This window comes from Misgurnus anguillicaudatus, chromosome 9 (assembly GCF_027580225.2).
Source record: "Misgurnus anguillicaudatus chromosome 9, ASM2758022v2, whole genome shotgun sequence".
NCBI classification, from domain to species: Eukaryota; Metazoa; Chordata; class Actinopteri; order Cypriniformes; family Cobitidae; genus Misgurnus; species Misgurnus anguillicaudatus.
Window position 1 is genome coordinate 17,987,321 of NC_073345.2, and position 27,083 is coordinate 18,014,403.

Below are 27,083 nucleotides of genomic sequence, written 5' to 3' on the forward strand. Positions count from 1 at the left end.
CATCATCTTTAAGCTTACAGTGGTTCACAATATCAACTCTGCAACATTTTAATAATACTATACTGAATGGCCTATATCACATTAAGACAATCAAAAGCATCACCTTCATTTATCATTTAAGGAAAACTGTCTGTGCAGATCTGTGAGGTTATGTTATAAAGAATGAGGAAAAAATCTGATCAGGATGAGCGAAATAAAAAATTTTCAGGTTGAATTGATGATCTTGAAGATGATGTTGTACTGATTGGATGGGTAAATAGGGGGAGATTTGGGGTTGGGGGAGGACATTTTGGCAGGGTCACAGACTATTTCCTTAAAAAGACTTATGAAAACCATACGGCACAAGGGAAAACCATGGGCTAAATCTTCCCCCTCCACTCGGCGTACTCATTACCCGCCCCCTCTTCCAAAAACAAACGTCTGTACCCTCCTTCTCCGTTTCCCTGCTGCAGACAAAAGTCATCCTATATGCAGAGAGACCAGATGTTTCAAAGAGCTTATAGGTAAATTAAAAACTTCAGGCGTGTAAAACATAAAAGAGAAGGAATGGAAACCCAGAATTTCTGTGCTGTATACCCTTGCATTTTCTTTGGTCTGCTTTGTTTGTATTGGTCTGATGGAGTTGTGGGACAGAACTTGCAGGAGCAGGACAGTGTGTGCGATGCTGAGGGATGCTATTCAATTCACCTCCAGCGCAAAACTTTCCGCGAGTCCTGGAGGAGCTGCAAGGAAAAAGGGGGGAACCTGGTTACAATTAAACGACCAGAGGAGGCATCCTTGATTCACAAGCTCTTATCATCAGGGGTGAGACGTGGCTCTCGGACCAGAATCAGACTGTGGATCGGTCTCCAGCGCCAGCCTCGCCAGTGCTCGGCCACGCGTCCTTTGAGGGGCTTCACCTGGATCACCGGTGACCAGGAAACGCAGTACACAAACTGGCAACGGGATGAATTATCCAACGCGTGTGCTGCTCATCGCTGCGTGGTCATTACTTACAACACTGCTGACAGAAGTGGCAGTGACCAGAACAATTTCAAATGGATGGATGGCTCTTGCGCAGTGGCTGTGGACGGTTACCTCTGCCGCTATGCCTACCTAGGCATGTGCCCAGCTCTTCAAAATGAGGGAGGGGGGCCTGCACTCTACACCACCCCGTTTGAGCTTTCCAGCACTGTTCTTACTCACATCCCTTTCGGATCTGTAGCCATCGTCCCCTGTCCAGATGGTGAGAAGGAAGATCAGTCTGTGCTTTGTACACTGAGGGGGGACGGGACTGCCGAGTGGTCTAAGGATGGCCCACTCTGCACGTACATTACAAAAGACTGGTGTGAGCATGAAAAGGGAGGCTGTGCACATTATTGTGTCAACACGGAGAGCCATTATCATTGTGAGTGCTCTGAAAATTATGAGTTGGGAGAGGATGGTAAGAGCTGCCAGCTTTCTGACCCCTGCCAAAATGCCAACTGTGAATTTGAGTGCGAGCCCACTCCTCAGGGCCACCGGTGCAAGTGCCCGGATGGTTACTTACTGTCGGGTGACGGTCAAAGCTGTCTTGATATAGACGAGTGCTTGCAGAAGCCATGTCCGCAGATATGTATCAATGCGCCTGGTACGTTTGAATGTAGGTGCAATGAGGGATATGAGCTCTCTGAGTTTGGAGAGTGTCTGGACGTGGATGAATGCATGGAAGGAAAGTGCGATCATTTGTGCGAGAACTTGCCGGGTTCCTACGAGTGCCGCTGTCATGATGGATTCCTCTCGCTGGCTGAAGATCCAGATCAATGTGAAGACATTGATGAGTGCAAAATCGAAAACATTTGCGATCAGGTTTGCCGAAATTACGAAGGTGGATTCGATTGCCTTTGTGAGGAGGGGTATTTGTTGCAAGAGGACGGTTACTACTGTCGACCAGTTGAAGATGATGTTGAACACTTGACGGCTGAACCGACTGACGTAACGTTACAAGATATTGTCTTGCATCCAGAACTAGTAACAGATGCCAGTCCTGCAGAATGGTTTACTGAGTCTCCAAGCGGTGAGTGGTTTCCTACATATTTAAACTGGTTTACAGAGATGGCACAGGAAGGAGATGTGACCACGCAGGAAGTTGATTTAATAGAGCACCCAACTTCTCAGTCACCGGCATCTCATTTCGCTGATTCAAATGAAGAGGATGCAAAACTGTGGAGGAATGTGGAAGAGGAAATATCAATGGCGAATGGTGATATAGAAGATGCAAGGACTTTAGAAGACCACACACCATTATATGCATCCACACCAGTACCAAAACATGAAGTGGATTTTGTTATGCTCACTCCAGCAGCATCTCAAATACCAGAAAGTACATCGGCATCAGACGCAGAACAGCGTCCAGACGCAAGGAAGAAGCATGACAAAAGCTGGCTGCTTGTGGCACTGCTAGTACCACTCTGCGTCTTTATTGTGGTCATGTTGGCACTAGGCATTGTTTATTGCACCAGTTGTGCCGTTGAGCCACGAAACAAAAGTGTGACGGACTGTTACCGCTGGACCACCACCCCAAAGCCTGAAAAGCCAAACACTGCTAAATCCCGAGCTTGAGTAACGCTTGAGTTTACATGACTTTTTTTCTAAAAACAGCAGTGACTCTGGACTTTGTCAAGCTGTTTTGGTGTGTTCATTCACACTGATGTCAATCTGGTATTCTGTATGATCCCGTGGAACACACTGTAGGGATAAATTGTCAATTTAGTCAGAATTGAGCATTCTGACATCGTTTTCAGAGAATGCAGAGGATTAAATAAAACACATTAACAATCCTTAACAAATCCAGGTGGCACAGTAACCCTAAATGCTCAAATATTAATGTGCATAGAAATATGCCACAGGAATTTTTGTGGAAATTAGGACATTGAAACTTTGGTAAGTGTAAGTGTGGTAGAGGTTTGTGTCTATAGAATTTAGCATGCAGCTCTTTTTCATACATGTTTTTTATTCATAAAGTCTTTAACTGGAAATAAAATAATAATTTAAAATCAAACACCAGCTCATTTTTTCACAGTTTATGTTACAACACCCCCAACAGTATGTAACTTAAACTGCTTATCTAGACTATTATACACATTTGAGATGAAAAGATTGCATCTTAATAACTTACAGTTAAAATACTTCATTTTATCTGATCAAAATGTTTTGTCTAAAGGGGACATACTTTTGGATCAAATGTATAGGAATACCTGTGTTACCTGAAATGTTTTCTGTGTTGGTATTTTCAGCATTTGGTAAAATTATAATAACAGAGAAAATAAATGTTACCACAGTAAAAACAGTTGAGTATAATAATAAGAAAATAGCAGAAACCACTGAAAACTATGAGGCATTAACAATAAACAAACCTTACAGACCTGGTGCAAAAAACTCCAGCTCTTCGGGAAAGAAAATGCCCCTTTAGAAAAATAAGTAAATAATACAGACTAATATAAAAGAAAACTTTTATTTTGGTGGCCCACTATCATCTTAAATAACGTGTTTAAATTTAAACGTTATTTTATTTAAACAATATTTTTTAACTTTCAGCATCTCATTTCTAACTCACGTGTGGTCTAATTGCAAAAAAGCATTTTTTGTGTTGTGCAGGCACAGTCACACCAGTAGCTGTCGCTGTCTGCCATTTGAATAATTGTATTTGTTAACAAGTGGTTTTAATAAAGGCTAAACCTGCACTACGTTATCGGACAATTGTCGTTATATTTAAGTTTTTTATTTTTTAGCTATTTGGTCCTTTAAAGAGCCCTAGATAATACTATAAATGCAGTAAAGTAGCTTATTCACATTTTTAAAAGCTGGGTATTTGTATAATAATTGTACATTCATGAGATAACATCATGTCACATTTTCTTACGTTGTTGTTAATACATGTTAGTAGTCAAGAAAGAAATCTGTTAAAATTTTATTATTAAACCACTTACCTGGCACAAGCTATACTCACTTTGTATCAAGACACAGAGATAATTTAACATACAAATGATTGATATAATCAAGAAAATCAATCGTGGGATATTATTTACGTAAAGGTTTTTTTTTTTTAATTCTAAAAAGGTGAAAATTGTCGACGAGGATGGGATTCGAACCCACGCGTGCAGAGCACAATGGATTAGCAGTCCATCGCCTTAACCACTCGGCCACCTCGTCTGATACCACATATGGGATATATCTTATCAAGAAAAATGTGACGATAAGAATATTTTTTATCGCTTATTAATTAGTTCATAACTTAAAGTTAAAGCGCTAGTTCAGCGTGAACAATAGCTTGACACGTTATTTCATAAACCGCCACCGTACATTTGGTGACAGTTATCCAAACTTATAAACTGCTGAAGTGCAAATTAATGCTAGTGCGTTTTCATGATATAGGGAGACCTAAGTTACACAGCTTCACTTTGTGTTTGACAGGTAAAGACGGTAAAAAGTGTAAAAGATAATGCGGGAAAACTTCTAGCATAAATGCAATCTTGATCCCATGTCACCCTCTGCTGGCCAAAAGACGCTGTGCTTTCGAATCGCTTTCGCATTACTCGATCTCCTACGCATGTTAAAATGTTATTTTTACATTTATAAGGGCGGTTTGAATATTGTTCACAAAGTATGCATAGTGGCCTAAAAATATTAAAAAATAAAACAATACAAAAAATACGAGAAAAAAATACGACGCACTGCCTGAAATCTTACGTAACACCCCTTTTGTGGAATTATCCAATCAACTTCTTGCTGCTCCTGACGCCTACCGGACACGTGATGTGACGCCTTGCCGCGAATTTCAACCAGACCAAACAGTCGTTTAGGCGCGCAAGGGGAACTTTAAAGCTCCCTTTAAGGGCTTTATACGTTTTTATTTATAAAACAAGTGGTGCAGAAAATACCTCAATATTTAATACAAACTATGGCTACTCCTCCCAAGAGATGTTGTAGAAGTTTCGACGCTGACCTCAGCTTCGAAAAAAGAGCATTGAAAATCTCAATAGAGGGAAACATAGGTAAGTGTGAATACTATTTTAACTCTATTTACCTAGATCACAAACAAATCATACCTGTGCATGAATGTATTGTGTGATTTCTATTGTATCATGAGAGAAGGCGTTAAAGGGTGTAACTTATTCAATTGAGCTAAGAGATGTATTGTTTTTTTTTTGTGAGCTACTGTAGTGCAGTTGGCGCCAAGTAAGTTTGCCTGCTGAATGAGCTCTTTAATTTTTAAATAATTTCAAATAATTCGTCAAAAACGATGCGACAAATATTTAATAACATATGTTATGTTTAATAACATTGCTTTTGGCTATAATATACATTTTAGTTTTATATAGGATATGAAAAAAATAATAGTTTGTGGAAGTGTGTTTTTTGTAGCCAAGCACCTTAAAGTTAAAAATGAACTTACTATTAAAATATTTTAATTCCTGTTAGCGTGCTATTTGATAGGTGACTTTTATTGCATTTATGCTCGGACAGATGCTTTTATTCTGAGCGAATTTTCACGCTATAAGTTACTTCACCAGTTGAACTATGGGAACATCGATTAGATTGTTCTCGATATATTTTTAAACATGCTTTAATCAGATTTGTTTGAGTAAATGTGTTTTAAATTTTAAACCCTTTTTGTTTAAAACAGCTGCTGGCAAGTCAACGTTTGTGCGCGTGTTGGAGCGTACGTCAGAAGAGTGGGAGGTCATACCAGAACCCATAGGAAAGTGGTGCAATGTGCAAACCACAGAGAATGAGTACGAGGTATGACTAGAAAATATATTTTCTCAAAACAAGATATCAAATGGTTATCTAAGTGGCTTGATAAACATTCCCTATAGGAGCTTAGCACATCACAAAAGAGCGGAGGAAACCTGCTGCAGATGTTATATGACAAGCCCAGCCGCTGGTCCTACACTTTCCAGACGTACGCCTGCCTGAGTCGTGTCCGTTCACAGCTTCAACCTCCTTCTGCCAAACTTCAGCAAGCTGAGAAACCCGTCCAGTTTTATGAGCGTTCTGTCTACAGTGACCGGTACGTAACAGTTTTACTTTGTCAGCATATAGAAATGAAATTGCTTAATCTATGTAATTGCTGTGGCTATACATATTAAAGATGTGTGTATGAATCTTCAGGTATGTGTTTGCGTCAAACCTCTTTGAATCTGGAGATCTGAACGAGACTGAATATGCCATCTACCAAGACTGGCATTCGTGGCTCCTCGGTCAGTTTGAGGCTCAGCTTGAGCTAGATGCCATGATCTACCTTCGTGCGGATCCAGAGGTAGTTAAGTGCTCTTTTATCCATATTAATCTAATATAGTTCATTACCAGTTACTTATAAAAGGCATGTCCTGCAGAGATGTATGCAGCGTCTTCTGTTCAGAGGGCGAGATGAGGAACAGGGGATTCCACTTGAGTATCTTGAGAAGCTGCATTATAAGCATGAGTGTTGGCTGTACAACCGGACCACAAAGTTAGTAAGCATGTTCATTTGTGCTAAAATGGTGTGTGTGTGCATTTTAAGTTTATCTATTTACTTTACTAAATAGATATCTTGTATACAGGGTTGACTTTGAGTATCTTAAAGACATTCCAATATTGGTCCTGGATGTTAATGAGGACTTTAAAAATGACAGAATTAAACAAGAAGGAGTAATGGATCAGGTAAGTGTGTCTTTGTGAACAAATTGCAAAATATTTTGGATTAATTTAGAGCATATTCTCAATTTTTTGACCAATTAAAGAATACAATAGTGTAAATTGTTCTGTTTCTGTTGTTTTAGGTGAAGAAGTTCCTGAACACGCTGTAGCCTCCAATCCAACTGCTTGAATCACGTATACTGGTGATTTATCACTAGTATTCTGGATCAGTGCCTGTTACTACTTGAATGATTTTTTTATCTGCTTTTTGTTGAGCTTATTGTACATATGTAATTGTGTTTTTATTAAAACCAGATTTTTAACATTTTACAACCAAGCATTATATCAATTTACCTTTTTATTACAGTAAATGGTCTGTATTGGACAGAAGGAAGATGATAACATTATCAAACATGAGGTTCACAAAATACACTACCACATACACTTGAACAAAATAAATTTTATTAGTGCTGCAATAAAATTTGGATTGGTCATTGAATTTAAGTGTAAGTACAACAGAGAATATAGGTGACATACATACAACATACAGCATATGTGTAATATTAAAATATTATGTAGGACAAAAAAATCACTGTTAATTCATTATTATGTAAGGCAGTGAAAATAGAAAAATGCTGAAGTAGCTTAAGAGAACGTATTTTTCTTTACACAGGTATTTTGTTACCTACAGTTGCGATCAAAAGTTTACATACAGCTTGCAGAATCTTGAAAATTTGGGAGAAGAGGAGAAATTTTGAAAATAAAGATTGGTTTCACATGAGAAATGTTTAGAGAAGAATTTTTCGTTCAGAAGTTTACATGCACATGATTCTTAATACTGCACACTGTTACCTGGACCATCAATGATAGTTTTTATGTTTTGTGAGTCGTGTCCGTATGACATTACCTTTAGTTGACCAGTGAACAGTTTAATGTCTTAGGACAGAAACTGTTGATCAACTATCATGAAACAAAGAAACCGTCATTGATTGTCCAGGTATTAAGAATAGGGTTATTTTTTAGAAAATCTGTTATTTTAGTTTATTTATATAACTTTCTCATGTGAAATAACTTGTTCAGGCCAGGACTATATTCAAAACAAAGCAACATTTTCAGCATTTTCTAGGTTCTGCAAAGTGTAGGATATTGTAGGTTTCCTTTGTGAATGTAATAAATCTTTTTCCTGTAAATATGAATCACTGGAAAAGTTGTGGAAATTTTTGAATGTGTAAAAACCCTGATATACAGGTAGGCTGTACAGAAAAAATGTATGGCTTCAAAAAAGAATAAAATTTCTTCAGGTTTTGATACAATCCTCTTTATTTGGTCAGGTTAGTTTTATTTAGGACCAATATTGACATTAAACGGAATTAATTGTTCACATGTAAAACGTTGCAGCAATGTCTGTGTGTATAGCTCTTTAAATACTGTCTTGGACAATTGTCTAATAATTGGAGTGTCATGGTCCTAATTTATGTGAAAGCAGTTGCCAAACCATAATCAAATTAAGAACACAACTCATATACAGTGGTTCATAATGGTGAATGTTTTCTTATTTGTAAGTCGCTTTGTATAAAACCAGCAGCTTAAATAAATACATTTAACAGTCAAACATTAGAGATATGGTATTTTGCAGGAAAATATACAACAGTTTTTTTTTAAATCCCAGAATTACCACTATAATATTAAATTGGGATGGTACCAATATTCAAAAACTTGTGGGGAAACAAATAAACTCTACAAATAGAGTACATGTTGAATAAGTGAACATATTTTGGTCTTTATTTCAAACTATTTTGTAATTTTAAAGTCTAGTGCATCATTTTTACAGATCAAAAAAATTGACTACAAGTCCCATAAACGAAACAGAAATCCGGGTATTGCTTCACACAGGTCGGTCGCACCCTCCTCCAAAATGTTATTGACACAGTTGTCCTGACATGTCATATAATATTAAAGTTGCTTATCATCACGCAATCACTTTAAAGGTCCACCGAATAGTTGCTAATATATTAGAAATTATATTATAATAGGAAAATGGACAGTTAGTAACTAAATAAATTGAGATCTTATGACGCACATTACATTGTGTTACTGTAAACATATCTCACAAATTCCTAAAACTTCCTAAATACGATTCTGACAACAAATTAACCTCTACTTTCTGGAAGACGACGAAATAGGCGTATCGAGAGGGCGGGAATTTGTGACAAGCGTGGCCGCGGCCAATCGTCTTTACTAAATGATGTTTCCTGGCGTTAAATCTTAAAGCCTCCCTGTAAACCAACCTTGACGTCGCGTGCTTTAGCTCGAGTAGCATATAACGTAGCCAATTGTAGTTTAGTACTCAGCGCTCTCGTCCAATAGCATTCGCATATTTTGAACAAGGGCGGGTCAATACACAAATGGAACGAAGTAGGCTAGGTTGTTAGAAAGTTAATGGCTTGGGGGAAAGAGATTCTCTTCTCGCTTCAGGAGAGTTTGAGGATTTTTCTGAAGTAAAACGTAATTATTTTGTAACAATATAACCCCAAAGAAAGTGAAGCGACAACATTACCTTTACAAATATACGTATTATTTAGGAAAGTATGCAGGATGCAGTAGCCGGGACGGCAATGCTGACGGACGGCTTCGAGGACGAGATTGACTCGGTGACTCCGCGTTCCCCTGCGTTAGGGATGGGGGTTGGAGCTACACCAGGAGCCGGACTCGGGGGCCTCGGGATCGGTGTCGGAGGCAAGAAAGTACGCTTGTTCGGAGATGCTGGCGGGCCCACAACAGACAGACTTGATTTCAAACTCACAGCAGCCGCTGTGCTATCGTCGGGCCCTGGATCCGGTAGCGACGAGGATGAGGTGTCTGAGGTGAGAGCGAGTCAGCCAGCCAGCAGGAAAGTGTGTGTTAGCTTACATGCTATCACACGCTAGCTAACTCCATCCACCGTTAATGGGGTTCATTCCCAACCCATCAAAACTATACGAATTAATCACTTTATTTCAACATGCCAGTATATCAAGCCCAACCCCTAGCAACCTTTATGTACTAACAGTTTCACACTAAACGAAGTAAATAGCAATTTCAGTAACGTTTCTTTCGACCCACGTTGCGTTTCTAAATAGCTCAAATTGTGGCGAGTTAGCTTAGCTTAGCACGGGCTCTAAGACGAAGGCTGCGATTTGGGCCTAAAGTGAACATCAGTGGGCAACGCCATCGTCTACTAGTTAGCTAAATCGTCACACTTTGCTCATCCACTGGTTTGTCAACTAGTTGCCACTTTAGTTTACGTTTGTTAAAGTACAACATGCTTTACTCCACGTTCCTAGTCTGTCATAGTGTCAGTCTGGGCTCATTTTGAATGATCTAGATGGAAGAAATGTCGCTAGCTTGTTAGCTAAGTGGTTCTTGGTACGTAACTAAATATTAGCTGGAAAGGCGAAGCTTATTTGCGTGACTGTGTCAGGCCTGTGCACTGTTGGTAAACTTAGGGTTTGACTTAGATCTGACATCTGTACTGTATGTACATGTCATTTGTGTTAGATGTTTGTGAACTGTTTACCTTTAACCCGTGTGTCCGTACTAACACTTATGTGAATATATCTACTGCAGATTATCTAATTTAACGCCACTGAAATGTTAAAAAAGTTTTAGTTTTAGCGTTAATAATTGCTTGTGTTATGAAAATACATTGACACTCTTGAGCTGCAGAACGACATGTCATGTTTGTTTGTCTTCGTACATCAAAAGGTGTTAAAGATGCACCTGTTAAGTCCCCTAGATTTTAATGATCAATCACAAATCCTGAATTTGACCAATGAGAAAACTTTCTGCAAAAAAATGTATTACGTTTTTATTTTGAGATCAGATCTATACCTCTACTTTATCTGCCAGAGAGTCCAAAACGTTTAAAGTAACATTGCAAAATATTTTAAGATTGATACAAACAGTTGTTGACAGATGACAAGCATTTGATATCTAAAAACTTAAAGTATCTGTATACTTTAAAATGTACCATGCACAAACCTAATGTATACCAAATAAGGTATACCAAATTCAGGTATACCTTACAAACTGACACTTCAGTTTTTAAGCCCATACATTTTCTTAAACATATACTGTTGTATTCAGAACTCCATGTGATTCCTCCACCAACTGCTTGAAGTACAGGGGTGTGTCTGTTGCCTTTTATAACTCGTGATGGGTGCCACTGGTCCCCCCTTGTCTTGTTGGTATTTGTTAAGAATTCAGGGGGAGGGGTATTATTATGGGTGGAGGTATGCAGAGATCAGGACCAGGTAGGACCACATTCCCAAAAAGATTATTAACGCTGCATCAACTACATACTTGGTCACCCTGCATCTCTATTGAGTCTACCCCACCAGTATGTTTTAAAGGGATAGTTCACCTAAAAATGAAAATTCTGTCATCAAAAAGGTTTGTAACGAAAAAGGTTTGTGGACCCCATTGCCTTCAATAGTGGGGAAAAAGTATTTTTCAAAATATCTTCAGGTTTGTAACAACATGAATTTTCAGTTTTGCGTGCAAGCTTTATGATTCTACAAACCTTGTGAATCGAGATACCAAATCTTCCACGAAAGATGAATCAATGCATACATTTTTGTTTTGATTACATTTAAAGACTTGAAATTCTCTTAGCTCTTTTTTAGTAGTTTTACCTGAAATCCTGAATTGGTCTATAGTCAAAAAAATTTGCATAGCTGGGAACAGATAGCGAGTCGTGTATAACTTTTGCCTTGTGTCAGACTGAACACAATCAGACTGACACTGTTCTTTAAAATCAGTATCTTCACAAGCTATATGTCCTACAGACAGAACAGATGTGATGTTTTCGGATCAGTCAGAGACTTTCCCATTAAATCAATGTCGGAGTCAGACAACTGTCAAATAAAAAAGCAATGTATTTGTAACGTATAGTTGCCCTTTCTCTCCTCATGTCAAAATGCTTATTGTAATGCATGATAAAAAACATTAATATGTAACTTTGAATATTTACACAATATTTTAAAGTTTCAAATGATATGTTTTTTTTTATGGCTGATACCAATAATAAGAAATCTGTATGGCCAATATGAGGATGATATAACACAAATGTTATTACAGTAAATAAGAGACAAACAAAATAAATTGGTTAAACTAAAAACATTCGTTGTTTATAACATTTATAAATATACCCTTTTGAAGTATTTAAAACTTATTTACAAGACAAAATTAATGTGGACCTGACATCTCACGGTACTGTTTGAATAATTGTGTTAAACTAGTGTGGTGTTGTGCGTGTGTGACACAACATAACTTTATGTTAAAAGGTGAATAATAACTGGTCATTTTACTGTCTGTCAGACTTTGGCTTTACATTGAGTGACACTAAGTATCATTTTGATCACAAACATCAAATTTAAATAATAGAGAAATTTACCCTCCAATTGAAAAGATTTATTGGCTGATGCCAATAAAATAACCCAAATATCGGTCGATATATATCTCCCCCTGCAATATATTGTCCTATCACTACTACTAGTGAAATCCTCTAGCATCACTGGACCAAAAATCTTTTGGACATCTTCACCCTACAGCGTTTGTCTTACTAAAGCTCTATTGTATGGGAATTATTAGCCTTTTTCTTTACATTTGTAAAACTGTACACATTTACATATATGTAATGACCAACAAAGCTGGACATGACTGTGGCCTATTGGACAGCTTGTGTTTCCTAATTTGTTTTGCGTATCCCTGTCTGAAGAGGGAGTCAACTACACAGTCTCTATATGTGAACTCCCTGTCTCTGGGGACAATTAGATATTATCATATGATCAAACTTGGCAGTTTCGTTACTAGTCTTTAGTGTGATGATACGGGGAATAGTGGTGTTTCTAGTTTAGTTCTTATCTAGTTAAACACAGGTGCTTTGTGGATGTGTAACATTCTGTCATTGCAGGTGCATTATCCTCTATAAGTAGTTTTTGCAACTCCTATGTGACTGCTTGAGATGGTTCTTTAGTTTAAAATGAGTTTTTCAGTTCTCCTGCTGATGGATGATAAAAGTGATATTGAAAAAATTTGGGTTGTAACTGTGCCAAGTTATGTTATGGTGTTAAGATGCGTTTTGGTCGACCAAATTATAAGTGGATAAGAGAGTCACATTCCAGTTCACACCTGCTGTTAATCAGTTTCTTTTGTCTACTTTGACCACTTCTATCCTAAATACTTTGGGGGATTGTCTATGGGCGAGTCGCTAAAACACGAGTGGGAGAAATTGTCGGCTTTGATGCATAATATTATGTGAGAGTACCACTGCTTGTGGCGTTAGTAAACATGTTGCACAGCGTTTTGTACATGTATAGCTAAGGGCTTCGTCGGATATTTCAGAGCAGTTGATTAAATAAGCTTTTGCAACTTGCACTCGCAAAATGAATACGAAATGAAAGAGGTTGAGAGCGAAAATGGAAGGAGCTCAAACGTTTTACACCCTGTTTATACCTTTATTTAGCGTCGTCCACTTGTGATCCGGTCAACCACAACGCATGTTAATGCTGCCGGATGTAAACAAGGAAATAGGGCTTTTTTACACCTGATCACTTCATGTGTTTTCTCTGATCGGATAGCTATCTGATTTGTTTAAACTGTTTCATTTACATTCGGCCACATAAATGCGTCTTAGAAAAACTGATCAATCCGATCTTCTACTCCTGGGCAAAATGCAAATACACTATTCTTTACTCCGCCTTAAAAAACTTAAGACGATGCTTATGCAACAAAAGGCAGCACTTACTCGGCCGATAATGTCCCCTATCGATCAGCCGATAATGCTTGCTATGCTTCTTAATGAATTACTGTGAAATGCTGCTACATCCAAAAGCCAGAGGGTGCTCTCGTGCAGAAGCTTAGTATGCGCTGCAGACGAAGAATGACACGCAGCTCCAGGAAATGGCTTAAGGATGTAGTTATGTTGCTGTTCTTCAAACCTTTTCAGGTATTTTCATGATAATAAAGAATATGTATAATGATTATGTTTAGCGAGTATTGCTTTTTCAAATGCATGTTATAAACAATTCAAACTAACAACGATTTCAGATCGATAAGGACTTACTGATCAAAAGCCGTAGTACATGAAATAGCTGTGAATAAGATCGGCTGTCCGATTTAGAATAGTGATAGGCCACATATTTTTAGTGGATATCGAAATTAATTGGCGCACCCCTACTTACTGTATGTTGTGCAGAGGACGCGCGTCTCCTTGCTCGGCATGCCGGAGAATAAGACAGCGCATTGATTTACAGGTCCATGATGGGGAAAAACTCTCAAAGTTGTATTTCTTTGTTAAATGTAACCGAGTTTGTTATTGGACTATTTTATTGGTTCTAAAAAGGTTTTTTACCCACTTTCTTCGCTCCATAAAGCAGCGAGCGTCGAGTGTCGTCTTTGTTTCTTCATCTCGTTCCCGGCTAACTTGCGAGTGCTTACGGTTGGAGGTTCAAAATGCTGATATATGTGGCTTCATCAACCAGATGTATTTTCACTTGTTCCGTTTTATCTGAAATGCGTCCCAAAGTGGTTTGTGCAATCTGATTTAAACGAGTCTCAAAAACACTTCAAAAACGCTTAATGGGTCTTCCACTGATAGTGAAATTAGCTAGTCTATGACGAGACGTAATTTAGCAAAGGATAACGTCACACTGCAAATTTCAGGCTAAGGAGAGATGATACGTCTCATTGCTTTAACTGTCACGCTATTAAAGAAATACTTCAGTCACATTGTCAGAAGTTAAAAGGACAGTCAGTCAACTACACTGTAACAACGTAACATTACTATGTAATTCCGCTTCACTCTCTGCTTATTTAACAGCAACAAAACTGGACATGATAGTCACAAATTTTGTCATGCTTATTTGAGTTAAGAGAACTGATTGGGATGTTCTTTTAATTGTTATTCAAGCAATGTATGTCTCATGACCAACTAGGGGTGTAACGGTACGTGTATTCGAACCGGACCGTTTCGGTTCAGGGCTTTCGGCACGGTGCACACGTGCACCGAAAGGCCGAATGCATTTTGTGTGCGCCTGTGCGGAACATAATACGTGCGTTTCCGCACGAACATATTAAGTGGCGGAAGTCTCCGCGTTCAGCGCAAGTCTTCTGTCAAACATATAACATAATTCGGCCCGCAGAAAGATTTTTATTTACTTGGTTGTATATCCGTTTGATTATTGATGTAAACGTTTACGTGTCGTATCTAAAAGCGCATGTTAAACGCGTGTCAACGTGCTGCTTTGTTCTTTCAAAAGTGCGTGAGAGGATGCGCGTCTTTCGTTGCTACGCATTCATGAGACGCGCTTTCTGTGACAGCGAGAATAAGGAATGCGTGATCAGATTTTTCATCTGCACATCACGTCAATCATATCATTGTGCCAATGCGATCAGCTGGTCGGGACAGAGAAGAGCTGTAACCCGGGCTTACTCAGCTGTCACTCAGCTGCGGAGGGGTTCGTTACAGCTTACATTGACGACACAAGCAAAGATTAGGAGAAACATGCAAAAGATCAAAGATGGCTAGGTATGCAACTCACTAATCTCAAAATGAGTGTATAATAAGTATATCATCATATTGCTTGCTATGCAGTTACACATAGAGCAGTAATATTATTTTTATACAGAGATGGTACATAGCCAATTCAATACTGTGAGTTAAACAATCCAAAATAAATCAAAACAGAAAATTTTTGGTGGCAAAAATGTAGGCTAATATAAATGTATTCAGGAATTGAATTTGTTAGTTCAAGGTTTTAGTAGAAAAAGTTTAAGAGAAGGTTAAGAAAAGAGTTACCTTCTGTTATAAAATAATGTAAAAAAAAGAACTTGCAGTAGTATTTTATTTATAATTTTTTCATTTTATATATATTTTATATGTTATATTTTAATAAAGTGTTTAAAAAAGTGTAAACAAATTGTAAAAAAAAGTTTATAGTAATAAACAACCTGCAGTTTGCATTTCTCCCTTACTGTACCGAAAATGAACCGAACCGTGGCTTCAAAACCGGGGTTTGCACCGAACCGTGATTTTTGTGTACCGTTACACCCCTATGACCAACTCACCATCAACTAAACCGTTGTTGATTAGCAGGTTGCAGGATGTGTGACGCGTTATACACGAGTGTTGCAATAGGGAGGTTGTACAATGCCCTCTGGTGGACAAACTATACAATGGCAACACTCATGACATGGTTGAAGGCTGTTTCGTCCGTGTTTTTTAAAAATATTCATTTATCGTCCATTATGAATGCAGATACCGATAGTTTGTAAAATGCCTAATATCGGCTGATAATATCGGCCTGCCGATATATCTGTCGGGCTCTAGTCTGGATTAGGGTTGTGCCGATAGACGATGGTATTGTGTATTGACGATCGTCAGACATCTCGCCAATAGTAGACCTTCATGAGGATAGTTGGCGATAGTTATGATTATAATCATAGTTATAATATGACAGGGTTTGTGGGCTTCACTTTGGGTGAGAGAGAGCCTTTGAAGTGCGCAGATTTCTTGCACGCACCTGGACTCAATGTTGTTGTGTAGAGGGTTAAAACTAGCGAGTTTGTTGTTCCCGCTCCCTGGCACGCAGGAAATTTTGGGGGCGTCTGGGATTTAATTATGCGCTCTTTAGAAAGTTGCAGTCATGACTGTGTTGCCCTTGCTGCTTTTTTGTCCACCAAATAAATACATTGCCATAAATGAGCAAAAAATTAACAAATAAATAAATGAGTAAACTATTGCCCCAATCCCACCCGATACTATCGTGTATCGCCGATCTCACAGGCTGATGATAGGGGAATCTCACAATGGGGCATATCACCCAGCACTAGTCTGGATTTAGTGATCTAGGTGTGCTTCCTATGAAAACCAGGTACAGGTACAATTACACTTGTACGTGGAGATGGTTGTTTGCTGTGTTACCAGTTTTCTCTATTACAGTTACAGCATAGTAGCTTCATAGTTATTATACATTTACATTGCATTTACATTTATGAATTTGGCAGGCACTTACCCAAAGTGACTAGCATTCAGGGTTTACCTCTTTTTTTAGCTTGTTCCCAGGGATTTGAATGCTCAACCTTTGCTAACACAATACTCTACCAGTTGAACTACAGGAACACTGCATTTTTTGTTTCACACATGGACTAAAATTTATTGTGGACTATGCAAACTCTAGCACACATGACTGTCGCTGGCTGTTTTTAAGCCAAAGTGAAAATGTAACTTAGTTTCATTAAATTATCACACGGATTTAACCTGTTTTGTATATGTGTTTATGGGACCTGTCTGCTATGCGTTGGCAGTGTGAAACATTCCTAGTATAGTGGCTGCAAAAGCTATAGTAGTATAGCACAGTGGTTCTCAAACTTTTTTGTCATTTAGTTGACTAGTGGTATACACTGATAAAAAAAATAGCTGCCATTAATCAAAACACTTAATTTGTCATGTTAAGAACACTGTCATTGCTGCTGTCATCCTAGGGATGTCGTCGCTGAACTTTTTTGACAGCGATCAGCTGTAAAATGTTCTGGTCCCGCTCGATTTTCGTTGACTTAGAGTAAAATAATGAAAAGTTTTTCATAAGATCCCCTGGGGTGAATGTGTTGGCATGATAGAAGCTTGATACTGTTGTTTGAGAATGACAGCCGGGATTTTTCCTTCGGCCGAGTGCCTGCGTAAATGATTTGATTTTGATGGCTTGCGTTTTTTCCCCGCCACAGAAAACCACCACAGGTTTATCAATGCCATCAAAAGTATTACTTTTGTTTGATTCAAAGCCCCGCCATTATTATTAACAATGCGTGGAATGGTGCGCTGTGATTGGTTAAGCAGATTTATTGCATTTTGAAGAGGAGGTGAACTGCTGTATGTCACGGTCTGAAAAAAGGGAGAAAAGATGACAGAATAACACGGCGGAATAGGATTTTGTGTAAAATGAAGAATTTACTTTTTAATACTTATCTGATACAATAGTAATTTTTGCAGTAACTCATAAAAAAGGTGTTTATAGCGTTAAATTCAGCGTAAAACTTAAAATTTGAATCAAACAAAAATATTAAATTACACAATGTAGTGCTGTTGGTTAGTAGCCTTATTTTTTTGAGGTTTAATTACACAGAATTTAGAGGAATTTATTATTTATAAAACTGGGGCCCCCTGCATCAGCTCGGGGGGGCCCCCCAGTGGGCCACGGCCCCCAGTTTGAGAACCACTGGTATAGCATATAGCTCTAATATGGTAGCTCTGTATGTAAACAGTTTATTTAGTACTCCAGTATCGAAAATATATTTTTGTATAGTGACCCACCTAAATTAAACAAATGTTCAAAAAGCATACAATAGGATGGGTCTACACTATATCCGTATTTGATCTCAAACTTCTGATCTCAAAGTTATGTGTGACTGGCACAGGTTATCTTATGCAATGCATAAGTTGTTTAATGGCATAAGTGCTGTGAATAAGTTGCTGGTTTGGACTTTACACACTGGATGCTATTGTTATTGTCAGGAATCTGTGTGTTGGTTCTAAGTTGTGAAGTTTGACCGTTTTAATGTGATGAAGACATATTACATTTTGTGTAAAAAGAATGATGACTTGGATTGTTTGATAGGTTGACTTTAATCTAGAAAAGACTGGATACCTCAAGATGTAGGAATTTAAGCCATTGTTATAGAATTCACCAAGTCATCCTATTGTTTTCATGTTAGTTTAGGGTTACAGACACTATACTTGTCCGCACAATGCTGTACTGCAGTTCACAAGTCTCATTTTCAAAGCCAGATATTTGTATGTGATTTAAGGATAACATGCCTGAGATCTTGCTGGAAGTGTAGCTCTCCTCTCTCTCTTTCTCTCTCTCAGCGAAGAGATGAGGTAATGAGAGTCACTTGTTTAGATGTAGCTTCTAGTCTCACCCTCTTCTCTCTCTCTCTCGCTCGCACTCTGAGACAGATGCTTCCCAGAGCTTGAGACCAGAGCACAACAATTCCAGCCACGCCACAGCCGTGCAAATTCAAATGCCCCTGTATGCTTTTAATTATTCCTACTGCAGATGGGCTCTGTCTGACCACACCCGGCCTTACTGCCTTACTCACCCTGCTTTGCTTTTTGGGTCAGCTTGTTCTGTCAGTGCTGGTTATTTTTTGCCGTATTTATCTAAACTAAAAAAATTCTATGACCCCTCTCAGTTCCTCAGTCTTGAAACTTTACTGTTTCTGCAGCACCATGAATTTGTAATCCCTTGACATAATTATAAGAACAACCACGAGTAGTGTGGTGGTTTACAGCGTTTCTGGTAATGGTGGATAATTCGGGTCCCCTGAATTGTATGAACAGTGTGGAGGTTAAGAAATTAAGGACTGGTTCTTTTATAACGATACTGAAAGTGAACAATTTTCATCTTATTTTTTGTATATATCATTTTGGAGTGCTGTTTCTGCAGTGTAAGAAAATCAGGCACTTTCATATGAAAATAGGTGGGTCTTATTTACTTTTGACTGTATGTGTTTATCTAAGTTGAAATTGGTAACATGTATAATAAACCTTTTCTCACCCAGCGATACAAGGAATGTCACAGTACCAAAAATATGGTAGTTGGTACCAATACCACAAAAAGTACCTGGTACGAAAGTTGGTACCATAGTGTATAAAAAAGAACAATTATACTTAATCATTAATTGTTTTATTAAAACATTTCAACATTATGTGTCTCTTAAGAGCTTCTGTTTAGTTGTTTATGTTTGTTGACTTTTCTCCTGACTCTCCTGGTGTACATCCTCATCTGGGTGATACTGGCAAAAAGAGAGAGAGAGAGAGAGAATAAGAAAGATTTTATTTATCTAACATACTGTCTGACAATGAATAATAAAGCTGCAGGTGCTAAGGTGCACTCATTAACACGGGCGCACCCACATACTCTGAATGCAAGCATTGGTTTAAATTTACTCGCATTGCTGCAAGACGAAAAAAGTTATTAGAAAACCCTTAACATTTTAATCATTATTTAATGCAGTGACAATAGGCTACATTATGCTGACAGGATTGCTCAAAAGCGATGCATGGTAGCCCATTTTTATATAGTTTATAATGTTGCAAATTCAGCATCATTAACAAATAACTGGCTAACGCAAACATTACAACCCTAAGCGATACAATGTTTGCTGATACCTCAAAAAATTCTGTGATTGGTTTATTGATATTCAGACTAGAGGTCGACCGATATGCTTTTTCTCTGGCCGATGCCGATTTTTTTAGAAATCAGGGCAGCCGATGGCCGATATGTTTGGCCGATTTTCTATATGTACATAATAATCAAAATGTTCTCATCATTATTAGCAGATATTTTAAATGCAAAAATGTCACTATTTAAGTCAAAGTATTTAAAAATATATGACTGGTCTTTCTGAAGAGTTTTACAACCTCTTCTGCACCATGCATTTATCAGACACAGATATTACCTGACACTCTGCTGTCATCATCTTTGATCAGTTTTTTACCATGGCTTTTATTGCTTTGTAGGATAAAATCCTTATTTGGTAGACCTGATAAAATATTTATTCATCATAAAGTTAACATAGTAAATGTCTATGGTTTTTAGTTGAGACTGTTATTTAGGGCAAATCTTTCTAAACACATTTACATTCTCATTTCTGAGACGCTATAAGTGACTGATTGTGCTGACAGTGACGTCTTGTGAGTTTACTGTGTTGGGACAGATCTGTTGTTTCAACCGTTCATTCAAACGAAACCGTTCAAAGGAGTCAGTTCGCGAATCGGACGCGCTGTGTTCTAATCCAGGCTGAGCAGCGTAAAACTGTAAACAAAGTGTTACTGTAACAACATGAAAAACATTTCCTTTGTGGATATGATTTGGTCTTCCGACCTTTCGCCATTGGGTCAGTTTTGTTTTGAGTAATAAAAGCAGGGAGACAGAAAGCGTGCACGCGCGGCTCTTCTCTCTCTGTCACGCAAACAAAACTCATCATCACTCATTAATCACATGAAATGAGCCTAATCTTTGCACGGACAGTGCACCGCGAGACATAAGCCCGTCGCGCTGTTGTACTGGCTGCTTAATTCGCGCGAGCCGCCATCATTTAGTAAAGCTGTTTGTGAACAAAGCATGGCTGTACACACACGAGACGGGAGCGATCTGCTTGCAGCAAGAGGCAGCGTCACGAGTTCTACAACAGCGCTTAGGTGCCCGCAGATGCGCCTGCCTATTAATCGGCCTAATTTTGCGGCAAAATCGGCCAAAGCCGATTTTTTAAAATATGCCAAAAATCGGCCAATTAATCGGCCGGCCGATAAATCGGTCGACCTCTAATTCAGACAGCATCCAACAGCAGACACAAAGTTTTCTTCGTCTGTCTTTTCGCAGCTACCACCGCTTTGTTATTGAATCGCAAACTGATGCACAGGCCGACAGTTTTTTTCTCCAGAAAACGAATATGCGCTCTTTAACAGAAATGCATGGATAAATTTTATGTGAAGAAGTGGAGAGAAAAAAAAAGAAATATCGATATTTTGCGTGTGACATTAATGCAGTTAAAGTTCCAGTGGATCGTTGGAGAAACACTGCATTATTTGACAGAAAACTACATCAAATACAACAACTCATAAACACAAAGCTGAACATGTCACATAGATGGAAAGCAGAAATTCTTGTGAATCAAATTCTTGTTTTTTTTAGCCTTTTTCAGGAATGCTAAGGGGTTAAAATCGCCGTGAGCTTTTAGTTAAAAGCTAATTGGTGACTAGCAAATTCGGCAAATTTTTGTATTTCAAAAACAATATAAACATAAAGCTGATGAATATAACGTGAAATATATATAGTTACCATGAAATTAAATGGCTTATTTTGTGAAATGGATTTTTGGTCATTTCACCCACCCCTAATTTTGAATGTTGTAGTTGTTATTGGCATAGTAAACTTTAAACTTTCTCACAAAAATCTTGCAAAAAAACTATATAGCAAAATATATGTATTGCAAAACATAACATTTTGATGTTGACATGTATATTGGAATTCATAGTTAATTTTGTGGATCATTAACAGTGCAAACTTGCGTAAAGAATGATTGTCGGCCGATTTTTGGCATATTTTAAAAAAATCGGCTCTGGCCGATTTTGCTACAAAATTAGGCTGATTAATAGGCGGGCGCATCTGCGGGCACCTAAGCGTTGTTGTAGAACTCGTGACGCTGCCTCTTGCTGCAAGCAAATCGCTCCCGTGTGTGTGCAGCCGTGCCTTGTTCACAAACAGCTTTAGTAAACGATGGCGGGATCGCGCGAATTAAGCAGCCAGTACAACAGCGCGACGGGCTTATGTCTCGCGGTGCACCGTCCGTGCAAAGATTAGACTCATTTCATGTGATTAATGAGTAATGATGATCTTTGTTTGGTGACAGAGAGAGCAGAGCCGCGCGCGCACGCTTTCTGTCTTTAAACTGTCTCCCTGCTTTTATTACTCAAAAAAACAAAACTGACTCGATGGCGAAAGGTCGGAAGACCAAATCATATCCACCGAGGAAATGTTTTTCATGTTGTTACAGTAACACTTTGTTTACACTTAGTTTTGCTCCTTTGAACGGATTCGTTTGAATGAACGGTTGAAACAACAGATCTGTTCCAACACTAAACTCACAAGACGTCACTGTCAGCACAATCAGTCACTTATAGCGCCTCAGAAATAAGAATGTAAATGTGTTTAGAAAGTTTTACCCTAAATAACAGTCTCAACTAAAAAACATAGACATTGACTATGTTAACTTCATGATGAATAAATAATTTATCAGGTCTACCAAATAAGGATTTTATCCTACAAAGCAATAAAAGCCATGGTAAAAAACTGATCAAAGATGATGACAGCAGAGTGTCAGGTAATATCTGTGTCTGATAAATGCATGGTGCAGAGGAGGTTGTAAAACTCTTCAGAAAGACCAGTCATAATTTTTTGAAATACTTTTTAAAATATCTGCTAATGATGAGAACATTTCGATTATTATGTACATATAGAAAATCGGCCAAACATATCGGCCATCGGCTGCCCTGATTTCTAAATATAGGCATCGGACAGAGAAAAAGCCATATCGGTCGACCTCTACTTTATTGTTTAGAGTTTTATGAAACATTTGGAAATGTTTGCGTTAGTTTTAACTTTGTTAGTCCCCTACATGTCATTTTGCACTCTGGCTTGTAAGTTTTCCAAGGCTGGTGATGATGTTACACATGGGTTGCTGTCATAAGTCTCCTGCCTGTGCTAACAAGCAGCACATTTCATCCCAGAGGGTCACGGTGTGGGACGTTCTGCCCTGTGGGTGGTAAAGCGAGTATAGTCTGTTTTTTTTACGTGAACGTACGTGCACCGTCAAACTCACAACTTTGCAAAGTATATTTTATTTGACTCGTACGTGTACACAGACATTTGACGCATCTCCTTGCAGTGCATCTCCTTGGCTACGTACTACATTCTCTTAGGCATGGAGATGTACGGGCAGTTTAACAAATTTGGCGTTCCATTCTGATGACGAAAAGTGCAGACCCTTGCGTACGTGTAAAATATGCACCATACTTTGGCCTTAAGGCAGGTTTGTGGAGGTCAAGGTCACAATGAGGAAAGCAGGGGAGGGAAAACCCTCTGATCAGCTCATGTTAATGCTTAAATTAATTCCTTGGGCTCAGAGCCTAAATACTGTGCAGCTCTGTGTCTCAGCTACATTTTAGAGGGGGGTGGATGTAGTGAACTTTGTCACTAGTTCCTTAACAAGGTAATTACATGTCCCTGTTTAAGGGTACACCATTAGCTATTATAATTAGTAATTGAAGTCTGCTTTTATTCTGGTAACATGAAATCTAAAGTTCACCCAAAAATAAAAATCTACTCCCTAAGTGCATGTAACGTCCTTTCTTCAGCTGAACACATTTAGTTATATTAAAGTGGCAATCCATAACAAATCTCTGTTTAAAACTATCTCCATACGTTGCCACAATTCACAATGGGAAAAAGTTTTAAAACGTCATACGTCTTTGCATGATGACGTCACGTCGGTAAACAAAGAAGAGGAGCTACTGTTTTGATATAGTCTACTCAAAACTTTTTGGTTGTACTTGTTGATATGTTTTATCATTTGTTTAAAATGTTAACATACATAAAAGAAGCCAAGCTATGTAATAATAAATATTAAGAGGCTATGAATAAAATGTGCTTTGGCGAGGAACTCAGACTTTGTGCAGGCAACCTGTTGTTTAAACGTGTCATCTAGATGGCGACATTTTAAACGACGATCATCTGAGGAACGACATGTTAACATGTCAGTTTATTACGTTCTTACATCTAGGAAATCATCTGTTTAAACTACAAGCTCAAAACTACAAGCTCGTGCTAAAACAAGAGTTAATAACAGCCGGGCTTTTTAACATCTGAAGGGATTAAATACTGAAGCAGAGACCGCTTCCTTTAAACCAACAAAGCATCTGTTAAAACACTATTACACAATAATATTCTTGCTATTCCTAGCTCTAATGGCATTGAATAGTGGCCACTTATGAAGGGTATGAAGCTTATCCATCATTGGAAATTGGAATCTGCATGACTACATTATTCACCTTAATATTGCAATTAGGGGTGGGCAATAAACCGGTAGACATGGTTGGCCCGTAGAGGTTTGTCGGCCGGTGGAGATTTTGGACTGTTGTTTCTGTCGAGGTTGCGCGCCCACACACGCTTGCGCGTGGTCGCGAAAACGTAACGTTTGTACACGTATTTAAACACATACAACAGATCTGTATGCGTGCGTTCTTTCTGTATGTCAGGAGCGGAAAAGTCGCGCAACCGCTGCTCTTTCTGTCTGTGAGGAGCGGGCAAGTCGCTGCTCATTAAGCTTGTGAGTATTTTTCCTCTTTATTGGCCTTAAATACACATATGTGTCAAAATTCCCGTCTTTGCAAGCATCCTCATAAACATGACCAGTTAGGTCTTAAGAGAAAGTAAACAGCTAAAAGAGAAAGCGCATGTGCAACAGTGTATTGGATCCGGACTTTGGTCTTAAAGGGGAAGTTACCTAATTTTGCTCCTGTCCGTCACTCGTGTTAATCAAACAGCATTGAGAGAAAATCTCTTACTGATCCTGATTAAATCACTTTTCTACCTTAAATAAAAATATATATAGGCCTATACATACATGCATAATTATTTATTATCATTCTTATATCATTGACTGTTTATCTCTTGAGTTTTGTTTGTTTTTATCTTCTTTCTTTGCTTGTATATGTTTTTTGTGAGAATTATGAACATTTCTATGGTATCAAAGATTTAAACCTTATTAAAACATAAAAAACTCTACCGTGATACATATCGTTATCATGATATAAAATTAATCCTATCGTGATATCGAAGATTTTGTTCATATCGCCCACCCCTAATTAATGTCAATTGATAGATTTTACATTTTAAGTTTTAAATGTTTTTTACATTTCTTTGAAGCAGCTGCTTGGTAAATTCTAAACATCCAAACTAAATAATATAAAATCATGTAAAAAACAAGTAATCTCCAACATTCTGCCGAAATGCACATAAATTAGCATAAATGGACAGCTGTAATTGAGGCTTTTGGCCATTATGTAATCGTTTCGCATGTAATTTTAATCCTGATTCGTTTTTTTTCTGATTAAATGTGCAGCCGTAGTTGTACGCCAGCTTTATGTTGGTTGATAGGACAAGTATTGATTCTCAAAAGTTTTGTAACTAGGTCTGCAGCTATCGATTATTTTTGTAATCGATTAATCTAGCACTTGATCGATTAATCGGATAAAATTTCTTGTTTGTTTTTAAACAACCAAAACAATTAATGCATAACGAAAATTATGTGGCTGTAAAGTGATCAAGTGTTTGGCTTTTTTTCTAAAAAAAAAAAAAAATAGGGGTATTAGGGGTGTAACAGTATGCAAAAATCACGGTTCGGTGCGCACCTCGGTTTTGAAGCCACAGTTCGGTTCATTTTCGGTACAGTAAGGGGGAAAATGCATACATTAAACTGCAGGTTGTTTATTACTATAAACTTTTTTTTAACAATTTGTTTACACTTTTTTAAACACTTTTTATTTAAATATAATAAATAAAATATATATAAAATAAAAAAGAATAATAAATAAAACACTGCTGCAAAGTTCTCCACTAAATAACATACTTTTTGACATTATTTTATAACAGTAAGTAAATCTTTTCTTAACCTTCTCTTAAACTTTTTCTAATAAAACCTTGCACTAAACTAACAACTTCAATTCCTCAATACATTTATGAACTATTAGCCTACATTTTTGCAACCAAAATGTTTCTGTTTTGATTTCTTTTTGATTTTTTTTAAGTCACAGGATTGAATTGGTCATGTACCATTTCTGTATAAAAATAATATTACTGCTCTATGTGTAACTGCATAGCAAGCAACATGATGATATACTTATTATACACTCATATTGAGATGAGTGAGTTGCATAAATAGCCATTTTTTTAATCTTTTGCACGTTTCTCCTAATCTTTGCTTGTTTTGCCAATGTAAGCTGTGACTTAAACTAACGAACCCCTCCGCAGCTGAGTAAGCCCAGGTAACAGCTCTTCTATGTCCCGACTAACTGATCGCATTGTGACAATGATATGATTGACGTGAAGTGCAGATGAAAAATCTGATCACGCATTCCTTATTCTCGCTGTCACAGAAAGCGTGACTCATGATTGCGTGACTCATGATTGCGTAGCAACAAAGGACGCTCAACCTCTCACGCACTTTTGAAAGAACAAAACAGCGCGTTGACACGTGTTTAACACGCACGTTTAGACGCAACACGCAAACGTTTACATCAATAATCAAACGAATATACAACTAAGTAAATAAAAATCTTTCTGCGGGCCGAATTATGTTATATGTTTGACAGAAGACTTGCACTGAACGTGGAAACAGGAAAATTGACCTATGTTCTGCACACAAAAGATTGCATTCGGCCATTCGGTGCACATGTGCACCGTGCCAAAAGCCCTGTACCGAAACGGTCCGGTACGAATACACGTACCGTTACACCCCTAAGGGGTATTGATTCCAACATTTGTCTCCAAAACTAAGCCTATTTATTGCAATTTTTACCCATTTAGTGTTTAGAAGTGCCAGTACCAACAATAAAGCAATTTAATTTATTAAAATGCACAACAGGTTTCATGCTGACATCAGAGTAAATATCTGGTTTATGTACATTTCAAGACCTGCAGCATTTACCATTAGGCTACTAACAAATAATATATAATTTCTGGGGTGAGCCTATTTGCTATGATAACAACCTGTGTGTGTGTGTTTGTGCGCGCGCGCGTGTGTTTGTGCGCGCATGTGTTTGTGCACGCGTGCTATGCGTGAGA

General features: G+C 38.0%; 3 protein-coding genes and 1 non-coding gene across 10 annotated transcripts in view; 3 read left to right on the forward strand and 1 right to left on the reverse strand.

Annotated features, from left to right (window-relative positions):
• Positions 1–390: 390 nt before the first annotated feature.
• On the forward strand, positions 391–2,607 carry cd248b (CD248 molecule, endosialin b). The gene has a single exon (XM_055181125.2). The coding sequence runs from the start codon at positions 547–549 to the stop codon at positions 2,578–2,580; it is 2,034 nt and encodes a 677-aa protein (XP_055037100.2). The 5' UTR covers positions 391–546; the 3' UTR covers positions 2,581–2,607.
• Positions 2,608–4,088: 1,481 nt separating this feature from the next.
• On the reverse strand, positions 4,089–4,170 carry trnas-gcu (transfer RNA serine (anticodon GCU)). The gene has a single exon. It is a non-coding gene; the product is annotated as a tRNA-Ser (tRNA).
• Positions 4,171–4,764: 594 nt separating this feature from the next.
• Positions 4,765–6,972, forward strand: LOC129424452 (deoxycytidine kinase 2). Its single transcript, XM_055181126.2, has 7 exons — positions 4,765–5,012; positions 5,645–5,760; positions 5,838–6,031; positions 6,133–6,280; positions 6,357–6,472; positions 6,564–6,663; positions 6,783–6,972. The coding sequence occupies exons 1-7, from the start codon at positions 4,919–4,921 to the stop codon at positions 6,807–6,809; spliced, it is 795 nt and encodes a 264-aa protein (XP_055037101.2). The 5' UTR covers positions 4,765–4,918; the 3' UTR covers positions 6,810–6,972.
• Positions 6,973–8,989: 2,017 nt separating this feature from the next.
• Positions 8,990–27,083, forward strand: part of ankhd1 (ankyrin repeat and KH domain containing 1) — a 42,735-nt gene continuing 24,641 nt past the window's right edge. For 4 of the 7 annotated variants that reach the window (XM_073871236.1, XM_073871238.1, XM_055181120.2 and 1 more), the window contains exon 1: positions 9,039–9,503. In XM_073871236.1, the coding sequence (XP_073727337.1) occupies positions 9,228–9,503 (276 nt within the window). In that variant the 5' untranslated portion in view covers positions 9,039–9,227. Of the gene's footprint in view, positions 9,504–27,083 lie in introns of all 7 variants that reach the window. The other 3 variants (XM_055181118.2, XM_055181117.2, XM_055181122.2) reach the window with 3 other exon arrangements.

Coding starts and splice junctions, on each gene's coding strand:
- LOC129424452 (XM_055181126.2), top strand. CDS start 4,919: ATGGCTACTCCTCCCAAGAGATGTTGTAGAAGTTTCGACGCTGACCTC. Junction 6,032..6,132: donor CGTTCTGTCTACAGTGACCG/GTACGTAACAGT, acceptor ATGAATCTTCAG/GTATGTGTTTGCGTCAAACC. Junction 6,664..6,782: donor AAGAAGGAGTAATGGATCAG/GTAAGTGTGTCT, acceptor CTGTTGTTTTAG/GTGAAGAAGTTCCTGAACAC.
- cd248b (XM_055181125.2), top strand. CDS start 547: ATGGAAACCCAGAATTTCTGTGCTGTATACCCTTGCATTTTCTTTGGT.